The sequence below is a fragment of the Caretta caretta genome, chromosome 8 (assembly GCF_965140235.1).
Source record: "Caretta caretta isolate rCarCar2 chromosome 8, rCarCar1.hap1, whole genome shotgun sequence".
NCBI classification, from domain to species: domain Eukaryota; kingdom Metazoa; phylum Chordata; order Testudines; family Cheloniidae; genus Caretta; species Caretta caretta.
Window position 1 is genome coordinate 106,587,610 of NC_134213.1, and position 21,139 is coordinate 106,608,748.

At 45.4% G+C, this 21,139-nt stretch overlaps 1 protein-coding gene across 3 annotated transcripts in view; it reads left to right on the forward strand.

Moving 5' to 3' along the window:
* Positions 1 to 5,105: 5,105 nt before the first annotated feature.
* Positions 5,106 to 21,139, forward strand: part of KIF2C (kinesin family member 2C) — a 54,243-nt gene continuing 38,209 nt past the window's right edge. Inside the window, exons 1-6 of one of the 3 annotated variants that reach the window (XM_075131888.1) lie at positions 5,106 to 5,324; positions 8,625 to 8,719; positions 11,338 to 11,445; positions 11,753 to 11,801; positions 14,281 to 14,328; positions 15,407 to 15,529. In XM_075131888.1, coding sequence (XP_074987989.1) covers positions 5,261 to 5,324; positions 8,625 to 8,719; positions 11,338 to 11,445; positions 11,753 to 11,801; positions 14,281 to 14,328; positions 15,407 to 15,529 — 487 coding nt within the window. In that variant the 5' untranslated portion in view covers positions 5,106 to 5,260. The remainder of the gene's footprint in view (positions 5,325 to 8,624; positions 8,720 to 11,337; positions 11,446 to 11,752; positions 11,802 to 14,280; positions 14,329 to 15,406; positions 15,530 to 21,139) is intronic. The other 2 variants (XM_048861345.2, XM_048861346.2) reach the window with 2 other exon arrangements.

Here is a 21,139-nt window from a genome sequence, read left to right on the forward strand (position 1 = left end):
CTCAGTGGTTCTCAAACTGTGGGTCGGGACCCCAATGTGGGTCACAACCCTGTTTTAATGGGGTCACCTGGGCTGTCATTAGAGTGGCAGGGGTCCTGGGCTGAAGCCTGAGCCGCACTGCCTGGCGCTGAACTTGAAGCCTGAGGGCTTCAGCCCTGGGTGGCAGGGCTCAGGTTACAGGCCCCCTGCCTGGGGCTGCAGCCCTTGAACTTCAGCTTTGGCCCCCCACCTGGGGTGATAGGGCTTGGGCTTTGGGTGGTGGGGCTTAGGTGTGCTCAGTCTTCAGTCCCCCCTCCTGGGGTTGAATAATAATTTTTCTTGTCAGAAGGGGGTCATAGTGCAATGAAGTTTGAGAACCCCTGGCTATCTACTTGCCCTTTAAAATATATTTAACTATAAAAGCATTTTGACAGTTTTTTGTCATAACAAAGAAACAAGGTTCTTGACTCAACAGACTTAAACATTTTCTTTCTACCAATGTGTGAGGGGAAAAAATCTGATAAAAGGCTGTAAATACAAAAAAGTACAATCCAACGCCATCCCCCCAAGTAAGATACCATAGAAGCCACTGTGAGTCTTGTTCTTACATTAAGCATTTTTGTAGCATAAAAACAGTATAAAGTAAATAATAGCCTGTGGAACTCTTTGCCAGAGGATGTTGTGAAGGCCAAGACTATAACAGGGTTCAAACAAGAACTAGATAAATTCATGGAGGATAGGTCCATCAATGGCTAGTAGCCAGGATGGGCAGGGATGCTGTCCCTAGCCTTTGTTTGCCAGAAGCTGGGAATGGGCGACGGGATGGATCACTTGATGATTCCCTGTTCTGTTCATTCCCTCTGTGGCACCTGGCATTGGCTGCTGTCGGAAGACAGGACACTGGGCTAGATGGCCTTTGGGCTGACCCAGTATAGCCGTTCTTATGTTCTTATAATCTGTACACCCACACGAGCAAATAGCCCCTGAGTGTGAAAAGAGCTGCTTTTTTCGGAATGTGGGGGACAGGGGATGTTGGGGTCCTTGGTTACAGGAGCTGTTCTGGTGGACATGGCAACCTCTGCAGTTCAAGTGCATCAAAGTGAAGTCAGCACAACTGCTGTTTCCCAAGAATTTCTCAATCATAAATTGCAGCGCGCAGATGTCAGATAGCTGCATTTCCGTCTGATCCCACCTTTAATCTCATTTTGACCTAACCAGTTTTCAAACAATATGTCTGACAAACAGCTTGAAGTTTAAGTGAAATTCACTTTTCTGTGAACTATGGGAAAAAACCCTAATTCTTTAGAATTTGCATAAATCCCCATCCCCAAAAAACTAACAAATTTGTTAAATTAAAAACATTTGTTCCAATGGCTTATAAAAACCAACCATTTAACTCACGGCTGTTATGAATTATTGTATAGTGATCAAATAAAAATTGTACCTACTTTTTACAATAATTTGCCTCACTGAAATGAGGCGTCCAAAAATTACATATAAACCCATAAAGGTTCAGCTCAATGGAAATCTTAAATAAAAGGCAAAAGCTTCATTCACTCTGAAAAACTCCCCCCAGTGTAAACAGAAATTAGAGTAGAAGCATTAACAGTATAGGACAGGGGTGGCCAACCTGAGCCTGGAAAGGAGCCAGAATTTACCAGTGTACATTGCCAAAGAGCTACAGTAATACATCAGCAGCTCCCCCACCGCCCCGCCCCGCCCCCAGCGCTTCCCACCCACCGGCAGCCCTGCTGGTCAGCACCTCCCCCTCCCTCCAGATCAGCTGTTTTGTGGTCTGCAGGAGGCTCTGCGGGGGTGGGGGCCAAGGAGCGAGGGCACGGGAGGCTCAGGGGAGGAGGCGGGAAGGGGTGGAGTGGGGGCAGGGCCTGGGGCAGAGCCAGGGGTGGAGCAGTGAGCACCCCTGTCCCATTGGAAAGTTGTTGCCTGTAGCTCCAGCCCCGGAGTCGGTGCCTAGACAAGGAGCCGCATATTAACTTCTGAAGAGCCGCCTATGGCTCCAGAGCCCCAGGGTGGCCACCCCTGGCCTAGCAGGAGAAGAACTAAGAGTGCAGCACCCCCTGGATTGCAGTGGTTTCCACTATATACAGGGTTTACAATTCAATTCAATGGTTCTCATCACCCCTTACTATAAAAATTGTTTCACCAGCACCCCTGATTACCAGGGGAGGAAGGACTTGTGCACAGAGTAAGCTGACTTTTGGGGGGAAACTAGGAGTTCTTCTAAATCATTTCATTTTAGGGCTCCATGTTTTGTGCAGCCCAGTCCCCTGAAGAGTAGCTGAACAGAAATTGGCACATCTTTCAATGGACACCAAAATGCTCAAAGAAAGGCTTTTCAATGCACAATGCGTTGTGGGTTTGCAGATGAGCTGGTACTCCCAACCTGAGAAGGGAAGAGAATCTCAGCAAGGTCCCAGTCCACAAGCCTGTCTGTGCTCTGCTCCCAGACCCGCTCCAGCCCTCCCTTCTGCTGTGAGCTGTGCAGAGAAGTGCTGGGCGGGAGCTGCTTCTGGTCTCTCGGCAGCTGCCCTGGGGGTGGTTGGCTCTGCTGCTTCGTGTACAGGCAGCAACATAGGCGCCTAAGGAACTTTTCCTGCAAAACTGTGGGTGCCGAGTTAAATTAGATGTCTACAAAGTTCAGCAGCAGCTGAGTAGGGGTTTTGGGAATCCCAGTGGGGCCTGATTCTGGGATTTAGGTGCCTAAGGTAATGATTTGGTGCATAAGTCCTTTTGTGAATCTAGCCCCAAGTGATCAAAGAACCAGGGTCAAGGATGCACTGTACCCAGGGGATAGTTGTGGGTAATGAATATGTTGTAGCCAAGGAAATGACTGAAATGTGTTTGTTTGTGTGCTGATTTTATTAGGAATTGATACTACGGGTGGATGTTACATAATTTGTGGGTTGCGCTGTACCTCAATTACCTTTTTCAGCTGAGTTCTACCCCAAAAAATTGATTGAATGAACAAATAACGTAGGGAATACATAACTACTTGATTTAAAAAAACAGTAAACTAAGAACACAGTACAAACCTGAGGCCAGTGGAACTGTGGCATGGCCAAACTGAAGGCTCAGAAACTCCTGTAGGTGATGTGTTTGAAGGGGTTCTCCTTCTCAATATTAGTAGGGTGACCAGATAGCAAGGGTGAAAAATCGGGACGGGGTGGGGGATAATAGGTACCTATATAAGACAAAGCCCCAAATATCAGGACTGCCCCTATAAAATTGGGACATCTGGTCACCACATCCTGGTAGGTGGATTGTTCTGGAAGGAGTTGTAAAGCTTGAATGAAATGGTTGTCCCTGTCTGGTGTGTTCCCTATAGTCTGCTGGACATTGCAAGGTTGGGGAGCAGTGCTTGACCTTTGTCACAAAAGGTGCTCCAACCGTGCTGTGTGAGTCTGCATCATGTCCCTTTCCAAGGCCATGCACTCTACTTTGATGCTTTGTGATTGCACCAGGAAACCTTCCCTCCAAACTTCTGCCTTCAAGGCCCTCTGTTGGGATGCAGTCACTAGTTCCTGGAACATTTCCTCTCTTGTCTTTTTTTTCCAGCCTCTCTGCAGGTGCTAACTTCCCTCTTTGCACAGGCCGTGGCGTTAAAGGTGCTAAAGGAAACGAGAAAAAACACAAGGCCTTACTGTCCCCAGTTCTAGTCTCCATGCCAACAATGATACAATGTTTCTTTTCCGACCATTTTGGAAGGCCATTCCTATCTTCTCTTCCCACCCTGGGGTTCGCTTCCAGGTGGTAAGACATTTTCTAAATTACTTCCCCTTGTATAGGACTCCTGTCAAAATGCTGGGTGGGTGGCCATGGTGTACTTAGATGAGTGTTGGCTGTGGGGTGGGTGAGTGGCTGTGGAGGTTTTGGGGGGTAGAGGGGGCTGTTGGGTCGGTGAGGGGCTGCAGGGCGGAGGTTAGTAATTGCCAGTACACCCCTGCAGGCTGCCCTTATGTTGGAGGATATTACCCTTGGGCCACTTCACAAGAGACATAGCAGAGTCTTGTTCAAAAAGGGCGCTGGGCAAAACCACAAAGATATGCAGCCTTGCTATTTACCAGGAGGATTCCTCCAGCTGATGCAGGGGTGAAAGGGAGACATGGGGAGTCCTAAGAGAAATCAAGTGTGTCAGAAATCAAGGCCAGCAGCAGAGCAAATCTCTGGGCAACTTCATGTGCGCGGCTGCCTGATTGCTACACCGCCTGGCTGGAGGGAAAAAGCTCCAAAACTCGTCTCTCTCACCAGAAGAAGTTGGTCCAACAAAAGATATGACCTCACCCTCTTGCCTCTCTAATATTCTGGGACGAACAGGGCCACAATAACACTGCATACAGTAGTGCTGGGAGCGTCATTCTGAAATGCCTCTTGCACTCTGGAAGTTAATTTCACAGCCCGAAATGCCTGAAGCGCAGGAGCCCTGTTCTACACCACACCCACAACGTGGGGATGCAGTTCAGCCCCGTGCAGAGGCTGACGGCTGCAAGGGCACCCTGCCGGCGACCTTCCCCTTGGCCAGGCCGAACCCAACCAGCTGCTGGCACGCGACACAGGGAAAGACGCCGCTTTCCAGCTTTCACTGTAAATACACGAAGGTGTTTGTAATGTGACCCCCCTGCTCCAGGAGACAGCAACGAGCCCAGGCTGGGGGTGGAAGTGGGGTGGCCAGTGACTCAGGGGGGCACATGCTGAGTGGGGGAGGGGTTCTCTGGAGTGGGAATCACTGTCCCCTCTTTTCCATTATCCCTGATTATTTGGGTCCTACAGGCAGGGTCAGGGCCTTATTTCCCCATCCCTCCCCGGTTGCCCCTCGCCTGCAGGCCCGGGGCCCGGACAGAGGGGGAAACCCTGCCAGGGGTGTCAGCACCACGTGTAGCTGGGCAGGTAGACCGCGCCGCCCTAGAAGGACCACATCTCCCAGGGCGCACCGCGCGTGGAGGCCCCGCAGCGCTCTGAGTGACGGGCCCGCGGCATGCTGGGAGTTGTAGTTCCCAATAGGTGCACCGGCCCGGCGCCCCTTCGGCATGCTGGGAGATGGAGTTCCCTGTACACGCACAGCATGCTGGGGCTTGTGGTTCCGAGGCCGCGTTTCCCGGTAGGCCCTGCGGCACGCCGGCGCGCGGAGTTTAAATCGGCGGCGGTTGCGGGGGGCCCGCTGTGCCCAGCTGCTGATTGGACGCGGTACCGCTGGGCCCACGGACCCCTTCGTGCCTCCCCTTGGTCCAGCGGCCCCGAGGACCCCCCCCTCCCCCCCGGCGCTATGGACTCCGCGGTCTGCAGCCGCCTCCAGCCCGGCCGGCTTATTAAGATTCAGCGGAGCAACGGTGAGTGCGGGGGGAGCGCGTGTGGCGGGAAGGGGGGGGGGGTTTCTCTGACAGGATTGACCCCCGCCGCCTTCCGTACCGCCCGCTTCCTCGAGGGCCTGGCTGGAGGGGCCCGCTCAGCGGGCGGGGGCGGGCTGGGTCTTTGCAGCACCGTTACATCGCTGCCTCCCGTTTGCTTTGTGATCCGCGCTTCCCCCGGATCCCTGTCCCCGGTGCTGCTTCCCGGGCAGGGCCTGTCCCGTTCCGTCGTTGCGCCCTCGGTCTTCTCCCTGGGCGCGGGGCTTTGCCTGCAGCCGTCTGGGCTTCCAGCCCCTCTCTCCCGCTTGCCCAGCTCCTGCTGCTGACTTCTAACCCTGGCCTCCCAAAAGCCTTTGCAGCCCCGCCCCGCCGGGTGTCCTCTGCGAGCTCGGTAGCGGGGGTGCACTCTAGGCTGCTCCCCAAGTCCTCGCTGAAAGTGTGCACTCGAGCCAGCCCCAGGCCAGGTCCCCACTCCAGGGGCCTGACTGGGAACCACTGGTCGCTAGAGGACCACCCATGAGTGTGGTTTTCCAGCCTTGTCCTAGGTTCATCTGGGATCTATTTCCCCAGTTTGCTTATGAGACGGTCACATAAGACGGTATCAAAAGCCGTACTAAAGTTGAGAGATATCATATCTACTGCTTCTTCCTATCCACAAGGCTTGTTACTCTCCTAAAGAAGGATATTAGGTTGGTTTGACTTGATTTTTTTTTCTTGCCAAATCTGTACTGACTGTTACTTATTACCTTATCTTCTAGCTGCTCACAAATTCATTGTTTGCTCCATTTTCTTTCCAGGTACCGAAGTTAAGATGACTGATCTAAGTCCTCTTTTTATAAATGGGTACTATATTTGCCCTTTTCCAGAGCTTTGGGATCTCTCTCTTCCTCCACAAATTCTCAAAGATAATTGTTAATGGCTCAGGGATCTTTTCAGCCAGTTCCTTAAAATATTCTAGGGTGTATTTTGTTAGGGCCCGCTGACTTGAAGATATCTAACTTGTCTAAGTAAGGCCTGGTCTAGAATAGAAAATTAGGTCAGAGTAACTACATCTCTATGGGGTGTGAAAAATGCACACCCCTGAGCAGCATAGTTACACCAACCAAAGTCCTGTTGTAGATGGCGCTAGGTCAACTGAAGAATTCTTCTGTTGCCGTAGCTACTGCCTCTCGGAGAGGTAGATTACCTATGTCAACAGGAGAATCCTCCTGTTGCCATAGGTAGTGTCTATGCTGTAGCATTTTAAGTGTAGACATACCTTAATTCTTAACTTGTTCTTCACCTATTTTAATCTTCGCTCCTAATCCATGTACACTAATGTTCACTATGTTAGTCGTACGATCACTGCTAATCTTTCTGGTGAAGACTGAAACAAAAAAGACATTTAATAATTTGGTCATTGCTGCATTTTCTGTTGTTGTCTTTCCTTCCTTATTGCGTAACGGGCCTACTCTGGCCTTGGTATCTTGCTTCTATCTTATTTGTAAAATGTTTTCTTGTCACCCTGTATGTCCCTAGCTAGTTTAATCTCATTTTTGTGCCCTGTCTTTTCTAACTTTGTCCCTTCATGCTTGTGTTTTTTGTTTTGTTTTATATTAATCCTTTGTAATTTGATCTCCTTTCTAGGGATGTAAAAGGTTAACTGGTTAACCGTTAACCCTGGTGGCCCCATGTGGGGTCAGAGGGAGCGGCCCCAACCACAGCTGTGCTGCTTCTGCTGGGGTCCCACAGGCTCAGGCTCAGCCGGGGGAGGAGCCTGGCCCTGGCTGGATTGGCCTCAGCCCCCACTGTTTCCCCACAACTACCACAGTTAGCGGTTAACCAGTTAAACAAAATCATTTAAATCGTTTAACCGGTTAACTTTTTTAACTGATATTTACATCCTTACTACTTTCTTCTACCTTTGACTCTTTGCGTTTCAGACCATTAACGCCAATCTATCATTAGATTGAGGCCAATCTGTCATACTTCCTGTCTTTCCAATGCATTCAGACAGTTTGTTTTTGTGTCCTTAATATTGTCTATTTAAAACTGCCAACTCTCCTGAGCTTTTTTCTCCTAAGATTGGCTTCCCATGGGACCTTACATACTAGTTCTCAGAGTTTGCTAAAGTCTGCCTTCTTGAAGTCCATTGTCTTTATTCCGCTGTTTCTCCTTCTACCATTCCTCAGCACTCCCCACCTCTGGGAAGCAGCCTCTCTATTGGGGGTGAGGGGTCAGGAGGAGAGCCCCCATCCACCTTGGACCTCTGGGTTGCAGCTGGGACAAGTCCCTTTCTCCCCTGTCCTGTCATCACTGGGTATGCAGTAAAACTGTAAGAGCTCCATGCTCAAATGGGGCTGTCATATTCACTATGGATGTGTGCACACCCCCTTCCCCCAATGTGTGCTTTTTCCCTCTGAGGCATCGGATACTGGGCTACATGGATCATTGGTCTGACCCAGGATGGTTGTTCTTATATTCTCACTCTTGCCTTTGGTTGCCTCTGTTGGACTCACTGCTTGTGATGCCGTAGGGGACTGGTCTTCTTACAGACTTGGCTTTTTTTCCTTTCCGTTATTGATGAAATCTTTCCAATGACACAAGGCATATATGAGACTCTGTCCTTTCCAAAGGAGATTGAAAATGAAAGGATGCTGTAAACATGTTGTTTAGTAGACTTCAGTGCTATTTAAAAAGTGGTTTCTGGTCCTAAACAGACCCTTGAACTCCCCCAGGCTATCTTTGTGTGTGTTTTTTCTTTTTTATGGGACTGTTTTTTCCACTTCAAAAAAAAAAAAAAATTCTTTCCCCTGGTTGCTGTGTAGGAAAACCCCATATAAATGGGAAAACACCTACTAAGTGCTGCCAAAATAAGCTAAGTAAGCCAGAAGTCTTTCAGTGTTCGGGCTCTATAGCACATAACACCTTTTCTGGCAGGGATGTGGTCTTTAAGCTGCTATTGTCCCTTTGCTGGGGCATTAATTTCCTTTGGGCAGCTGGGCCCTCAAGGGTGTTGGTACTCTTAGGAAATTGCTGGCTGACAGCAGAGTTAACAGCTTCATTGCTTTTTTGTGTCTTGAATGTTTATCCAATATTTATAGTATGAAGGCCATTCCCAGATTTTAACAATGGCTCATAGCTTTGGATACGGAATACTGGCAAATTTCTCTCTGAAAAACTATTCTTCCAATCTTGAATTGGTATTACAGAGATGAATATGAGGATTTGTTCTCTTCAGCAAAAGTTAATTGTGTTGTGTTGAATGACCTGATGAAATGTGAATTTATCTTTAATCCTTAGGCTTAATTCACAGTGCAATTATAAAGACTGTAAATGTTGAAAGGCTGTCTGTCTCGGTAGAATGGTCCGAAGGGGAATCAACCAAAGGAAAAGAGGTGAGTGTGAGAGGTGTCCCCAGGCTCGCTCTATCTGGAGTAAAGGAGCATCTTTGAATTGCATAGTTATAAAGCATGGGGCTGAAATCCATGACTCTCTTAAATAAAGATCCTTTGGGCTTAAAGCCAGTTTTCTTACATGTGTTTCATAGAATTCCATGGCTCATTAAACTGAGGGTTAAAAATATAATAATATTTCTGTCACCTAGGACAAGGAGAACAGCTTGGGCAGTTCACTTTTTGTTTGTGGTATGTTCTAACTCTTCAGATTCAAATGCATAAAAGTTGTAATATTTGGTTTGGAAATGCTGCAGATGAAGGTTTATCTGTTAATTTTCTTTGGAATGTAATGTAAGATTTTATTGGCCTTACAAAAACTAAGTCTGTTTTTACGAATCCTGAATTTTGGGCCATGTTTGTCTTTGGCTCTTTAGTTGGAATACAGTGGTCTAGTTTACAGAAATGAGCGATAAGGGGTTTTCACAGTTTTCCTACCCTCAAACTAATCACAAATAATAATTGCAATAGTATTGCTGACATACACTGCCTCTGAGGGCAATGTTTTTTTATTTTTTTTCTAGTAAGAATAGTTGATTCAGAATAAAACTAAATGCGTATGTATTTATATACATACATTTGTTTTACGACTCATAAGTGATGAGTTATGACTTCTTCATTAGTGTTGTACTGTCATGCTCTTAACAAAGGCCTGACTTACGCAACCTTGGCAGCTCTCTATTGGTGTTCAGCACCTTTAATGATCTCTCAAAAATTTTCTGGAAGAATTTCCTAACATATGGCAAAATGTGAGATTAGTTGGATACTTTGGACATCCCCTACCCACTTATGCATTAAAACCATACTTAGAATATCTCCATTGTCTTTGACAGACAAGCTGAGAAAGAACTGGAAGTATTTCTAATATTCTGCCGGACATCTTCCCGCTCCATTGGCTGTAGAAAAGGGTTTTCCTTGTTTCCCGTTTGTTTTGGAATCTGACTTCGTAAATCTCCTCCCAGCTTGCACAATTTACCACATTCCTTTTTTTAGTTCTGCTTATTTTATTTTCACTCAGGGAAACTTTTGCTTTTCCTGAAACTTAGTGGATGTTTATACTGAGGAGCTTGCTCACGAGATCCCAGATGTCTTTGCAACAGATGGGGAATTAGCCGTGAGGTTTGGGCCAGAGTCCAACTACTAATTGCATTGTCTGAGACTTGAAACTCTTATCAGATCTAGGCTAGTCAGAAGTCTAAATATGTACCGGCAGGTAGAGGAAGATTTGAAAGATGAGGTGGCGCTCTGACATTGAAGCTGGGTATGCTATGTCATGCATAATCACCATTAATAGACGTTTTGCAGGCAAATTAGTTTGAACTCTACCAGTGCAAACCCATGAGCATAAGATCAGTGAGGTTGCACAGGTATCATGGGGGCCTAGGTTTTTTGACTTGCAGAACCTCCAAAGTGATCTGCTATCGTAATGGGAAGAAACCATGACTGTCAGAGCCCAGGTGAGTTGGAGGGACTGGCATTTACCAAGGTCTCTCTTAGAAGTGAGTAAACTTGATGATTGTCCTGGGTTTCCATAATACTTGGAGACAATCACATATCTAGAAATCTGTTTTTTAAAAATCTGGTCAATACTTTCTCTCTTTTGTATGAGAACAGTTAATATTGTGTATTTGCTCATTTTACAGAGGATTAAATGACATAGTTGTTTTCACTTAAAACCTCTAAAAGGTTAATATTTAATATATAGACTTAACTTACTTGTGCAGAATAGGTACTATTTCAATATCAAAGGCAGCTTAGTTTCGGTGGAGGATGAAGTGATAATTATACAACTATGTGGCATACAAACTCAGTGTTTTATCAGGTTATCTTTACACAGTAAAAATAAGGGGGAGAGACTCAGTTTGTGCCTAAGTTTTCTCCTTCACAGCCCAACTCCTCACTACCCCCCTCCTCCCCCACAGACACTTGTGACATCACACTTTTTCCAGAGCTGCAGAATGTTGTAGATAAAGGATTATGACTTCACTACAGGGTAAAGCAGGAGTTTGGCGGTTGAGGTGAAATCACTTATTTACTCCCACTTGCAAATAGCAGGAGGGTGAATATGGGGAAAATGCAGATGAATTTAATTGTTTTGGTTTAAATGTTGAATGCTTCATTTACCTCCGTGTGAGTAGCTTTTTAATATAATTATTTCAACAAGCACAACTATATTGTAAACTCGTAATGCTCTCCTAGAGCAGAAATCATGAAGTGATTGAGAGCTTTACTAAGATTAGCCCCAAGAGATTAAAACGGTGACAAATGTGCTTTGCTAGTGTTTTCAGAAGTGCCCAATGGCTCCTGCGGAACTGAGTGGTGGTTGGCAGATGCTGGTAGATGGTCTCGCTAGCAGATTTCTATTATAGTCCGATTAGACTGCTCAAGTGGAATTTAAAATACTACATTACTAATCAAGGCAACCCTAATTTTCCACATCAAACAAATGAATGGCTTATATTTGGTTGTCTTTTATTTAAGGTTTATGTCAAGCTATTTGTCTTACATTGGAGTTAGAACAGAAATTGTCTACTATGTAAATCTTGTCTTTGCCTTTGTAGATTGAGATTGAAGATGTGATAACAATAAATCCAGAGATTTTAGAAGAAATTCCTTCTGCTTCTGATGTGAAAGAGAACCTGCCTCTGCAGGAGAATGTAACTATACAGGTATGTAATCCTTAAACTCTTCAGACTCTTGTTATGGTACTAAAATTCAAACCGCAGCATGTCAGAACATAAATAAGTACAGATTATTTTTAAAACTGCTTTGATTCTTTCACTTACTTTCCATTTAAACTTTGAGGTCTCTGGGTATGCATGTTTTGTTCCATATGGATTTTTTGGGGGCTTCCTGTACTGCTTTCTATAAAAGAACAGGCACATCCTTGTATTTGTTACCATATCTTAATTGTATAATGCAAAGAGCATGGTAGATGCTTCAGACACTTACTGTAGTGGCTTTAACTTTTTGCAGAAACAAAAACGTAGAACAACGCTTTCAAAAATTCCTGCTCCAAGAGAAGGTAAAAATGACTCTTAATTCTTGTCTATAGTCATAAGACAAAAATTATGCTGGAGATTTACTCTAATTTAGGCAACACAACACTACAAAATGTATTAGTTAAGCAATTGTACTTTATGCTGGTTCCTTATTGAAATCTGAGTTTTAAATCATTAGTCCTAAGGCATTCTGAGGCTTTTCTGTGTCTTGGAGGGTTCCTACCTTGGGTACCCTAATACAGGCCTACTGCCAGCAGGCTGCTTTTGTGCATCTATGAGCTGGCAAGCTGGTAAATGTAATTTGCCTTTTATCACAACGGTGGTTTTTTTTTTCCCTCTTCCAAGTTGTATAGTTCTACAGGCTTCAGGGGAATTCTTACTACAGCTAATACTAGTAAATTCTACTTTGCAAATTCCATAATCCAATGGAAAGTGAGTGCATAGAGAGGCTCCGGAATAGGGTCAATGGTTCTTGTGTCAACAGAATAAAATGTTTTGAACAAAGCTAGTTGAGGATTGGCATGTTGCAAGGGAAAGTGGGGTCCATAAGAGGTTATTCTTCCTGGGCTGGAAGGTATGGGGCTAGCTGGGAAATACACCAGACCCTCGCTAGAACGAGCGTCTATATAGCGCAAATTCACATATAATACAGTCGCAGCCATGGATCCCAAATTTAATTACTTTAATTGCAATTCGTTTTAACACAATCCCCGATATAACGCGGTACCACACATGGATCGCAAATCCTGCATTCTAGCGAGGGTCCGGTGTAGTTCCCTTCCCATATCTAACTTTAACTTTCAGATTTTAGTTGACTAATTTATTTCTTGGGGCTTTTTGTTAGTTTGGGGAGGAAAGATTACTAGAGTGTGTACAGTTTGCCACCTCAGTGCTCGTGGTCACAAGCAATGTTCCCTCTAATTTTTGACAGGCCGTGTGTGCAAAAAATTTCTTCTATGCAAATTTGTGTGTGTGTTTTGCCGTGTGCATGGGGTTTAGGATCTGTGTGAACGCGCACAGCTTAGAGGGAACAGTGGTCACAAGTGTGACTAGCTCTCCATAGAATTCTAAGTTACGAATTAGCATCCTATGCTAGCTATGTTCTCCTTGCCCCCTGCCATGTTGGCTCTGCCTTCCTTCCCTCCAAAAGTGCAGCAAGCCTCTTGCTTGCTACCATTTGTCCTGTCCAGTACAGGAGTGCTAAGCTTTGGAACAGGAGGCTTTCACCCCAGCTGCTACTGGCTTTCTGAGCTCTCTCTTGGCTCTCTGTGTGACCTTGGAGATGGAAGGCAATACAAATCTTGTTGCAGGGAGTGGCAGATCTGGCAGGAACCCAGGCATCCCAAACTGTCACTAATCCAGGGAACTCTCCATAAAACGGGAGACTGGAAATTGTACTAGGAGTTATTGCCTCTAGGCTGGTCACTCCCTGGAAGTGAATGGCTAGCTGACCAATCAAGTGCTCTTAACCCAGCCAGTTACTGACAGATGGGCAGTGCCCTCCCTAGAGGTACTCTGACGCATACAATATAAGTGAAAATTTGCAGTGCATGTTGCCTGGCTATTGTCCCAGTGTTTTAGTGCAGTGGTTCTCAACCAGGTACTTAGAGGTCTTCCAGGGGTACATCCACTCATCTAGATATTTTGCCTAGTTTTACAACAGGCTACATAAAAAGCACTAGTGAAGTCAGTACAAACTAAAATTTCATACAGACACTGACTTATTTATATTCCTCTATATACTAGATGCTGAAATGTAAATGATATTTATATTTCATTTGATTTATTTTATAAATATGATAAAAATGAGAACAAGCAATTTTTCAGCAATAGTGTGCTGTGATACTTTTATGTATTTTTGTCTGATTTTTGTAAGCAAGTAGTGTTTTAAGTGAGGTGAAACTTGGGGGGGTACGTAAGACAAATCAGACCCCTGAAAGGGTTACAGTAGTCTGGAAAGGTTGAGAACCACTGTCCTGGTGCATAAAGAAAGACCAGTTCTGAATCCAGCAAGAAAGCAAAGTAGTGTGTGTTCTCTTTTGCAAAACATCTATGCTACAGTAGCAGGGACCAATATCCTCCTATTTTGAGCCCTGCATTAAACTGATTAGAAAGCTCAACACTTTCAGGTCCTGCAAACCTCTTTGGCTGAGCACATAAAAGGAAGCAAAGTCCCCATCAGTGTGTAATGTGTACTACTGCATCAGCTCCTGAGGGAAGCTAAAATAAATGGTAACTTTGAAAAAAAGTTAATTGTAAAACTGGTTCTGCCTAAACTAATCTTGCCAGTCTTCTGAATTATGGTATTCTGTCCTGTAAGGGAGCAGTGGTGTCACGATACCGCATGCCATTTCTTTCCGTAATGAAGTGACCAGAGTGCTGGAGACACTGAAAGTGTTTCTGGTGAACTCCGGTTTGGAAATTGTTACACTTCACAAAGGACACAGCATTTAATTCCATCTCCAAGCATAATGGAAGTACAATTCTTTTTTGTTCCTAAAGTGGCAACGGTGACCCCTAATGTCTCTGCGCCCGAGCAGCAGCAACCAGGTAAAGAATTCTGGTGTGATCTGCACTGAGCTTCATGGGCACAATTACAATTCCTGTGCACAGGGTTTATCCACTATTCTAATAAACATTTGGTGTGCAATAGAAATCTTGTCTTCACATGAGAATACTCATTGCTCTATTCTGGATAAATTCCTACAATTGTTAGAGGGGATGATAGATCCAATTTTTATATTGCACTCTAAATTTTTCATGTAAGATTTGCTTTCTTCACAAAAAAGGTCTATTTTAAACTATTTGAATGGGTGATATAGCCTTGGCATAAAAGCTCTAAAAGAATTTCCAGGTAAGAAGCTAGAACTATTTTAAAGTAATAGAGATTTAAATGTGTGACTGCTAAGACATTAATTCCCTTGCAGCTTGCATGGTAAATCTTGAGATAGTGCAGCTTTTATTAGTCAGATGCTGTAATCATAGCTTTTAAGTGAATTTAGCATTGGTGGAAGTTTCCACACTAGCTCTAACTGTACTTAAGTGCCATGGTGATGCATGATACCTCCTCAACCCTCACATGGAGAGACTATGATGACAAAGAAGCTGTCTCCATGTGTATGCTGTCTTTGGAAGTCTCCACAGAGACTTTAACCGAGGTGCTAATTTTGTGATGTGTGGACTAAGACAGATAAATTCCTGTCAAATAGTCACTGGATTTATAACACCTTCATCAAGATTGCTTGATCCAGTGACCAGGAGTATGAAGATGAGCCTTCTGGTCCCTTTCAAGAATGGTAGTTCAGGAACCTCAGCATAAATTAATGAATCCTAATTTTCTTTTTAATTAAAGTGGAATAGGAAAAGGAACCCATTAGAACTGCAAATCTGGAGTTAATTATTTATCTTCCACTAGTGGCATTTTTTCAAGAACACTCCACCAAAGTGAGCACCCTGCCTCACCCTAAACTTCTCGAAAGGGTCAGAAAGCCTGCTGTGAATGGTATCTCTTTAACCAGGCTGCTTTCCTTATTGTTCTTTACTTTCATGAGCATACTGATCTTTTTTGAAGAAACTGGGCTGCTGTTGTCAGTGCTCAATACTGACCTTGAATTCTTTATTTCCTAAGTATTACGTAGCCGTTCTACCAGGATGTCTGTTATCACAGAATCCCAGGGCAGCCTCCAAGATAATGAGATGGAGGTGGATCCCTCCACTTCTACACAAACAAGAAACCATTCAACAGTGCCTGGTGAGTGGAGACAAGCCCAGTAAAATGTGATTAAACTGAACTGAATGTCTTATGTGTTTCAAAATGCTTATCTCATGGGTGTGCAAACTGTAAAAGCAGAAAGAACTGACCAAAATCTCTTCCCCTTTTAAACAGAGAAGAGAAGAGACCACAATAGGTCCATGATCATGCATTTTACATAGGGCTTCTAATTAAGAGGGATTTCCAATAACCAGAAATTCTCCTGATGTTGAAAAAATAAATCACTTAATCCACCACATGCATGTCTTGGGATGAATCTGACATCTGTTTAACAGTGCACAATAGCATACGTAATGCTAGGATGGGAAGTGAAGTATCTGCTCTCTTGGAAGTGGAAAGTGTATTTTTACCTACATGGCAATGTGGTTTGAATGGCAGGGGTAATGGCCCTACTCTTGCTAAAAGAGCTATTAATAGTGCATTTTATATCTCATCTGAAAGACTTAGCAAGGATAACTTAAGATAGGGATAATATTTGGGGGCAAAAAAAGCTGGATTGCCTCTGAGCTGTACTGCGTTGACAGATTCCATTAATTGGGGATATGGATGTACTTGAGTGTAGCTAAAGTACTTCAAATTCTGCAGCAGTATTGATTACTGGTACAGTCACATGTATTTACACCTATTGGGTAAGGAAAGTATTTGAGCCCTGCTTTGTTCTTTTGGAAATGCAGACTTAATGCTTTATTGGTAGCTACTACTGTTCATTTTGCTACTTCACACAGCAAAAGCATGTGTGCTGCATGTTCAATATCGGCTTTCATGATGGGCCCTGAACTTTAGAGAGGTTGTTTGTTAAAACTCAGTCTGTTCCATGCAGACTTTGGGCTATGGCTTTGAAAAAGTAGTCTTAAGTGTAACAAAGTTGATTTTTTTTTTTTTTAAATTGCCTGTTGCACATGTGTGACAAATGTGGGAACTAGTAATTGGAGTCCTATATATGCCTCAGTTTCTCTGTGTGCTTTGCATTGCTATGTACAGACACTGAAAGGTTAAATCAGCACTTGGGGCAGAGCAGGAAACATGAGGTGCATTGTATCACATAACAGTCTGGGGTGAAATGAATGGGTGGTTAAAGGTCTGGCTGAAACAACCCTATCAGTGGAGAATCCAGAAGGACAATGAGAACCCCAACAACTGAACAATTGACAACTAGCCACAGGAAACTCTGGCAGGCAGAACATGTGAACTCAGCATGAGTCTGCAGGAAGAAGGCAGTGTCCTGGGGTGACAGGAGGCTAGGGTAAGAGTTGTGTCTCTCGAAAGGCCAGGAGCTCACCTGGGATGGACAGACAGGCCTGATCTACATCTAAAACTAACTACGTTGCTCAGGGCTGTGAAATTTTGCACCCCGTGCTCTGTATTAGGTCAACCTAACGACCACTGTAGACACAGCTAGGTCAGCAGAAAAATTCTTTGGTCAACCTAGTTACTGCTTCTTTGGGGGGGTGGATTTACTGCAGCACAGGAGAAAACCCACCAGTCACCGTAGTAAGTGCCTGCACTACAGCAGTGTAGCTGCAGCTGTGCCCCTGCAGCGCTCGTACTGTAGGCATAGCCAGAGAGAGGAAACCACTATGGGAGCTCTGGCTTGGCCGGTATGGACTGTCTCCACCTTTGCTTCTCCATGGTAACCGAAGGACTTCGTAAGGCTGTGTTCCAGTTGACTAATAAACCCTGCTCTGCTTTGAAAAGGCTGCCTGGTGTCACTGCAAATACATGCTGAGGTGCACCGATCCCTGAAGAGCAAAGTGTCTCTGAACAGGAGTCTTCCCCAGTTTCACACCATGAGCTCTGCTCAGAGAGTCTAACAAGTGCTGGAGCCCAGAGGCTCGGTTGTGGAAGAGTTGGACCCCTTGCTGGTCTGGTACATGGAAGGGGTTCCTCCAAGGGACCGTGTAAAAGCTGGGGCATAGCACAGATCCATGGCTCTGAAACAGCATATACAACTAATTTTAAGGCTAGACATGCATCGTTATGCAGATGCAAAACATTTTCTTAAGTACAGTTCTCAACTAGTTTGCTTTAAAGTTACACTGCTTAAAGTAGGCAAATGCCCTAATCTTCAGACTTTTATCAATGAGATCCATAAACTGAAAAATGTAGCCAAGGCTGAAGGCACTGCATAGATCTTGAAACTTGATTTCATTTAAATCTCAGACCTCTAATAGGAGTCAAGCTTGATAGGCACTTTTTTCCCTAGCCAGCACTTTTTTTGTAGCTTCCCAAAATCTTTTTAAGAAAAAATCTAAAAGTCCTACCCTATTCTCATTGAAATAAATGGCAAAGTCTCCATCTATTTCAGTGGGAGCAAGATCAGGTTCTAAGGCTACTCAAGCATCATAAATTACTTTAAGGCTTAAAGGAGACGGTGGGTGAGGCAATCTCTCTTTTGCCAACAGAAGTTGGTCCATTAAAAGATATTACCTCACCCATCTTGTCTCTCATATTTAAGCCTTTACATGAGTTATGCTGCCAAATTCTCTAAACTCTTTTTGGTAGAGGAGAGATTGGAATGGGGTGAGAAGCACTTGTGCCTCACTTTAAAAACAAAACAAGAGAAAACCTGCACACTTCATGCATTTAAATAACCTACCTTATGTGGAGATATATACTTGACCTGCAATTTGGACACTGGGCAAACCTTGATTTTAAGAAATCCAGTGCAAAAATCTGTATGAAAACAATGTTAAGGCTGTACAGGTAAGTAATAAAGATGGGAAATGCAGAAGCTAAGGTATGGTGCATAGATATCTTCACTACAGGTTTCAGAGTAACAGCCGTGTTAGTCTGTATTCACAAAAAGAAAAGGAGTACTTGTGGCACCTTAGAGACTAACCAATTTATTTGAGCATGAGCTTTCGTGAGCTACAGCTCACTTCATCGGATGCATACCGTGGAAACTGCAGCAGACTTTATATATACACAGAGAATATGAAACAATACCTCCTCCCACCCCACTGTCCTGCTGGTAATACTTATCTAAAGTGATCATCAGGTTGGGCCATTTCAACCTGATGGTTTTATGGTTGGATTTAAACTTGGAGAGTGGTCAGTTTGGATGAGCTATTACCAGCAGGAGAGTGAGTTTGTGTGTGTATGGGGGTGGGGGGTGTGTGTGTGAGAAAACCTGGATTTGTGCTGGAAATGGCCCACCTTGATTATCATGCACATTGTAGGGAGAATGGTCACTTTGGATGAGCTATTACCAGCAGGATAGTGAGTTTGTGTGTGTGGTTTTTGGGAGGGGGGTGAGGGGGTGAGAGAACCTGGATTTGTGCAGGAAATGGCCCAACTTGATTATCATGCACATTGTGTAAAGAGTTGTCACTTTGGATGGGCTATCACCAGCAGGAGAGTGAATTTGTGTGGGGGGGTGGAGGTTGAGAAAACCTGGATTTGTGCTGGAAATGGCCCAACCTGATGATCACTTTAGATAAGCTATTACCAGCAGGACAGTGGGGTGGGAGGAGGTATTGTTTCATATTCTCTGTGGGTATGTCTACACTACGGAATAAGGTCGAATTTATAGAAGTCGGTTTTTTAGAAATCGGTTTTATAAATTCGAGTGTGTGTGTCCCCACAGAAAATGCTCTAAGTGCATTAAGTGCATTAACTCGGCGGAGTGCTTCCACAGTACCGAGGCAAGCGTCGACTTCCGGAGCGTTGCACTGTGGGTAGCTATCCCACAGTTCCCGCAGTCTCCGCTGCCCATTGGAATTCTGGGTTGAGATCCCAATGCCTGATGGGGCTAAAACATTGTCGCGGGTGGTTCTGGGTACATATCGTCAGCCCCCCGTTCCCTCCCTCCCTCCGTGAAAGCAAGGGCAGACAATCATTTCGCGCCTTTTTTCCTGAGTTACCTGTGCAGACGCCATACCACAGCAAGCATGGAGCCCGCTCAGGTAACCGTCACCCTATGTCTCCTGGGTGCTGGCAGACGCGGTACGGCTTTGCTGCACAGTAGCAGCAACCCCTTGCCTTCTGGCAGCAGACGGTGCAATACGATTGGTAGTCGTCCTCATCGTGTCCGAGGTGCTCCTGGCCGCGTCGGCTGGGAGCGCCTGGGCAGACATGGGCGCAGGGACTAAATTTGGAGTGACTTGACCAGGTCATTCTCTTTAGTCCTGCAGTCAGTCCTATTGAACCGTCTTATGGTGAGCGGGCAGGCGATACGGACTGCTAGCAGTCGTACTGTACCATCTTCTGCCAGGCAGGCAAGAGATGAGGATTGCTAGCAGTCGTATTGCACCATCTTCTGCCAGGCAGGCAAGAGATGGGGATGGCTAGCAGTCGTACTGTACCATCTTCTGCCGAGCAGCCATGAGATGTGGATGGCATGCAGTCCTTCTGCACCGTCTGCTGCCAGCCAAAGATGTAAAAGATAGATGGAGTGGATCAAAACAAGAAATAGACCAGATTTGTTTTGTACTCATTTGCCTCCTCCCCTGTCTAGGGGACTCATTCCTCTAGGTCACACTGCAGTCACTCACAGAGAAGGTGCAGCGAGGTAAATCTAGCCATGTATCAATCAGAGGCCAGGCTAACCTCCTTGTTCCAATAACAACGATAACTTAGGTGCACCATTTCTTATTGGAACCCTCCGTGCAGTCCTGCCTGAAATACTCCTTGATGTACAGGCACCCCCTTTGTTGATTTTAGCTCCCTGCAGCCAACCCTGTAAGCCGTGTCTTCAGTCGCCCCTCCCTCCGTCAGAGCAACGGCAGACAATCGTTCCACGCCTTTTTTCTGTGCGGACGCCATACCACGGCAAGCATGGAGCCCGCTCAGCTCACTTTGGCAATTAGGAGCACATTAACCACCACACGCATTATTCAGCAGTATATGCAGCACCAGAACATGGCAACGCGATACCGGGCGAGGAGGCGACATCAGCGCGGTCCCGTGAGTGATCAGGACATGGACACAGATTTCTCTGAAAGCATGGGCCCTGACAATGCATGCATCATGGTGCTAATGGGGCAGGTTCATGCTGTGGAACGCCGATTCTGGGCTCGGGAAACAAGCACAGACTGGTGGGACCGCATAGTGTTGCAGGTCTGGGACGATTCCCAGTGGCTACGAAACTTTCGCATGCGTAAGGGCACTTTCATGGAACTTTGTGACTTGCTTTCCCCTGCCCTGAAGCGCATGAATACCAAGATGAGAGCAGCCCTCACAGTTGAGAAGCGAGTGGCGATAGCCCTGTGGAAGCTTGCAACGCCAGACAGCTACCGGTCAGTTGGGAATCAATTTGGAGTGGGCAAATCTACTGTGGGGGCTGCTGTGATGCAAGTAGCCCACGCAATCAAAGATCTGCTGATATCAAGGGTAGTGACCCTGGGAAATGTGCAGGTCATAGTGGATGGCTTTGCTGCAATGGGATTCCCTAACTGTGGTGGGGCTATAGATGGAACCCATATCCCTATCTTGGCACCGGAGCACCAAGCCGCCGAGTACATAAACCGCAAGGGGTACTTTTCGATAGTGCTGCAAGCTCTGGTGGATCACAAGGGACGTTTCACCAACATCAACGTGGGATGGCCGGGAAAGGTGCATGATGCTCGCATCTTCAGGAACTCTGGTCTG